The 4,658-nt window shown below is 34.4% G+C and overlaps 1 protein-coding gene across 1 annotated transcript in view; it reads left to right on the forward strand.

Moving 5' to 3' along the window:
- The window catches only part of CSN1S1 (casein alpha s1), a 14,694-nt gene extending 11,359 nt beyond the window's left edge, over nt 1-3,335 (forward strand). The window contains exons 14-15 of the mRNA XM_011968283.1: nt 1,607-1,761; nt 2,958-3,335. Coding sequence (XP_011823673.1) covers nt 1,607-1,732 — 126 coding nt within the window. The 3' untranslated portion in view covers nt 1,733-1,761; nt 2,958-3,335. The remainder of the gene's footprint in view (nt 1-1,606; nt 1,762-2,957) is intronic.
- Nucleotides 3,336-4,658: the final 1,323 nt, after the last annotated feature.

Here is a 4,658-nt window from a genome sequence, read left to right on the forward strand (position 1 = left end):
CTTTTCATCTTGGATTCTAGCGATCTTCATCCCTTAGCATCCCAAAGTAGATGGGATTACCGGCACGCATCACAACGCCCAGCTAATTTTTGTATTTTTAGTAGAGACAGATTTTCCCCATGTTGGCCAGGCTGGTCTCAAACTCCTGACCTCCAGTGATCCGTTCACCTTGGCCTCCCAAAGTGCTGCAATTACAGACATGACCCATCAAGTCAATGTAATTATTTTTTAAAAGATTGTGACAACTATATATGCATTTTTCATATTAATGAGGGTTTGGGGTAGCAATAATTTGACCTAACCTCATGTTCAGTTGGATGTAAGTTACTAAACTAGTGCCTTAATTTGTTTTGCGCTGCTGTAGCAGACTATCACAGACTGAGTAATTTACAATGAACAGAAATTTATTTGGTTAACAGTTGTGGAAACTGTAAGTCCAAGATAGAGGGGCCAGTATCTGTCAAGCGAGGGCCTTCTTGTTGCATCATCCCATGGGGAAAGAGCCAAAAAGAATACACAAGAGAGGGTCAAACTCAGTCAAAACAAGCTCATTCTTGCAACAGTGAGCCCACTCTTGTGATAATAGCATTAATTAAATTGTGAGAACAGAGCCCTTGTGAACTAATCACTTCTTCAAGGTCCCACTTCTCATCAGTTTGCATTGGATGTTAAGTTTCCAACACATGATCTTTGGGAAACACATTCAAATCATAGAAACTTATTTCTCTTGTCTCTGTCTCTGATTCACTCTTCTCTCTCTCTTTCTCTTTCTGTCTCTGTCTCTCTGTTAAGAACAGGCCCAGTTCTGTCTTGAGGTAGTTATCTTATTTTATCTTAAAAAGTTCCAGATATTATATTTGTTTTAATCTTTACATAGGCAGGTGTCCATAGTAAAATTTTAAATGCTTTTAAAGTTTTTCCTAATTCCAGCAAAGAACTTCCACCTGAATAGGTAGAGAATTATATGTAACTGTTTCTATGTGCAATTCAATTGTTAGTACATTGAAAAAATTAAGTGTAATCTCATTATGAATTAACAGAGGCAACTATTCCAAAATTATAGAAAGGAAAATAGTTTTGGCCCCAAAACTCTAGTGTTTGAAAAGAACATTGGCCTAGGAATTAAAGAATTATTATTATTATTATTTTCTGTTCCTGGCATTTCTGAAAGACAGCTGTGCTGACCCTGGGTACAGGGCCTGTACTTTGACCCAAGTGGCTTTAAGGAAAATTATAGATCTAAATAGCAAAAATACCCATGAGTTTATAAAGTAAATAATAATGAAATGTATGCTACTAGTCTCTTCTGGGGTCTGATAAGTGGACCTGTGAGTAATGTGGGTTCTTGGAGTTCAGTCTTAAATGATGTCCTCAAAAAAGTGATTTATTCCTTGCCCCTCAGGTTTCTTAAAAGAGCACCTTCTGAAAGTTTCTTCAACATAGTTCACCATAGAAGATTTTGATTTATTCTTTTCCCTCACAGAGTAATCATTTTTTATGATGCTAACAGGCATCTTGGAAATGAATGAAATGTATTGATATTTTTCAGGGATTGAAAACAGCAATTGCTCATACACTGTTGCTTTTCAAATGTTTTCCCCTCTAGCCTTTCCAGCAGCTCAGCCAACTTGCTGCCTACCCCTATGCTGTTTGGTACTATCCACAAATCGTGCAGTATGTTCCTTTCCCACCATTTTCCGACATCTCCAATCCCATCGCTCCTGAGAATTAGGAAAAAACTAACGCCATGCTACAATGGTGGTAAGTTCATTTAAATTACTACATCTTGATGTTCTACCAAACTAATCAAATAAAATAGCTTGGAGAACATACCATAAGAACAGATTTAGATTAAACATGGCAAATCAATGCCTGCTGTAAAGGACAAATATGTTCTGAAATGGAAAATTGACAATATTTTCTGGCAGCTGTGGCTAATATTATCAATTTCTTAGTAACATATGGAGCAGTATTATATATTCTATAAGTGATATTTATTCTAATGAGAGTGGAAAATAACTTCAAGTTAAAAATATAAAGACTTCTGACATGTAATTCAACAATATCCTTTATGAGCTTTTACTAATCTTTAAGTGACTTCTTCCTGGTTATACCAGTGATAAATATAAAAACACTGGGTAGGTAATATAGCACATATTTTGGTGTTCAGTAGTCCAAAATTCAAATCCTGACCTTTTTGCTTACTTGAAATTTTATAATAATCCTTATTTATTATAATCCCTAGGGTGATCAAATGCAGTAATCTTTGTTAAGCATATTTTGGGCAAAATAAACACTGAATAGGTAGAAGTGTATTTTTCTTGATTTAGCGAACTTTTATTGCTGACTTCCTTTAATCACATGATTTTAACAATTTTCGTGATTTCAGAAGAATTAACTAAATTCTCAGGAACTCCACAGTTAGGGCCCTTGGTAAGTTTGGAAATTATGTATCTAACCATTGATCTTACTTTTTATGGTCAAATAGACACCCTTAACAAGTCACATAGTGAAATAAAGTTTTAGTCTGTCAACACCAGTTGAAAAGGTCTGTAAGTTTAATTATTTTCATCCACTACATTGGAGCTTCTGTGTGTGTGTGTGTGTGTGTGTGTGTGTGTGTGTGTTTCCTTTCCCAGTAGCGGAAACTTCCCTTCTAATACATTAAACCAAGGAAAATGATCAAACACTAACCTATGCAAAAGCCTTTTACACTAATTGCCTTGCCATATCTTCAACAATACCACAAAACAAAAAAAAAAATTGGTAATAAAATTGTTGTTGCAGCTTAAAAACCAAGAGTGATGGATATGTATGTCAGTAACAGGAAAGCATAAATAACATTGTGAGCTTGTCTAATATGAGGAGAAAATAGTAAAATGTGTTCTATCATAAGAACTTTTCTTTTCTTCAAAAATATTTGATATAACTCACCACATATTTATTTTTATTTACAGATATGACTGAAAAGTTCATTCTCTGAATTTCTCCTCTCATGAAAAACCATCTTATCTGAAGACTTGACTGTTGTTTTAGAATAGTAAAATCCCATATTGAAGGAAATTGTTCTTTTTGAGTTATCTACTTAATAGCATATCATTCTTTTTCTTAAGCTAAATTTTCCTAGAGAGTTTCTTGTCCAAATTTCAGTTGTATCGTGCCATATGGAGGGCACCTAATCAGAGGGTATTAAAGTCCTTACTAAGTTTCTCTAGTGGACTTTTTGTTTAAAAGATCTTTGAATTGTCAATTCTGTAAGTGCCATCATTTAAAATAATTTTATGCAGTGACAGAGATTGTTTTCTTTTTCCTTTTCAATAAATTACACTTTAAGGCAAAATCCCTATTTTGTGTCATTATTCAGCAGTATTTACATAATCATCTTAAGAGTCTTTGCATATAACATTTGTTTACATTAAATTAAAATCCATATTTTCTGTCATTATTCCATCACCAGTATTTACATAATCCTGTTAATAGTGTAATGTATGTAACATTTTGTTTTCATTAATTTTTTATGACACTTTGAATCACATTTTAGTGAAGATTTGTAGAACTGTTCACTTCTGGCTGGCACTAGCAGCCAGATCATAAAAGGCATTTGTAAACTTGTCCAATGTCTTTAATTTATAGTCAGTGGTTTGTAGAACATTTTCCATGAGGACATAGTCAGAGCTGCGGAGAGAAACAACAGTGTGGCAGTTGTGGGCACACTAGAGTTTGATCAACCTGATTATACAGTTTACTTATGCCATCTGGACCTGTTTGAGTCCAATCCGGTTGGTTATACATAAGTTTATAGCTAGAGAAATAGATAATAGTCATTAAAAGATCAACTCAGGAACACAGTAACCTGGTGTCCTTCAGAGCCGAAGTAGTAGCGATTTCTCTAAATAAAAATAGTTACTTGTTCCAATATTTTCAAAGCCCCAGGTGAGATTTACCTGGTAAGGTTTGGTCCAAACTCCCCACACCAACCAATCTGCCATGATCCTTTAATGACCCATTGGATCCACCAGATCATAACACACAAGTAAAAAAGCTTCTCACCCCATGGCCTAGACCATCTAGATAGACACCAGATGCTCAGTATTCTACCAAATTTACATACATTAGTATTCTACTACATATATAGAAAGAATGTAAAATGATAATGTATTCTATATGTATGGATAGAATATTCAGAACACTGTTTTATGTGTGTGTGTGTGTGTATAAAACATCTAATATTTTATGACTTAAAAATCTGAAGAAACCAATTTAGCATTGGGTCCCCTGCCTTCTCTCTATGTTAGGAAGTACAAGGAGAAACAACTTGTTTTCTGATCTAGAGAAAGCCTGTCAAAATACTGAGACTACTGGGCCTGCAGGAAATTAATGGAGGAGGCAGGCTCCCGCATCTTCATAAAATATATATCTGCAAAGGCCAAATAAGAAAACAGAATAATATTATAATATGATTCACCACACTTGTATTGTTTTAGTCTTTAATATTCATGGCATTTTCCCTATAGAGGCAGTATTGCTTTTGATTTATTCTTTTACTATAGAAAAAGACATGATAATGATTTCTAGTCAGTCTTTGTTGACCTCCTTACTGCATACAGCAGGGAAGCAATATGGGGATTAGTTCAGTTTATACGTATTTAAACTATATA

Source organism: Mandrillus leucophaeus, unplaced genomic scaffold (genome assembly GCF_000951045.1).
Source record: "Mandrillus leucophaeus isolate KB7577 unplaced genomic scaffold, Mleu.le_1.0 Scaffold837, whole genome shotgun sequence".
Taxonomy (NCBI): domain Eukaryota; kingdom Metazoa; phylum Chordata; class Mammalia; order Primates; family Cercopithecidae; genus Mandrillus; species Mandrillus leucophaeus.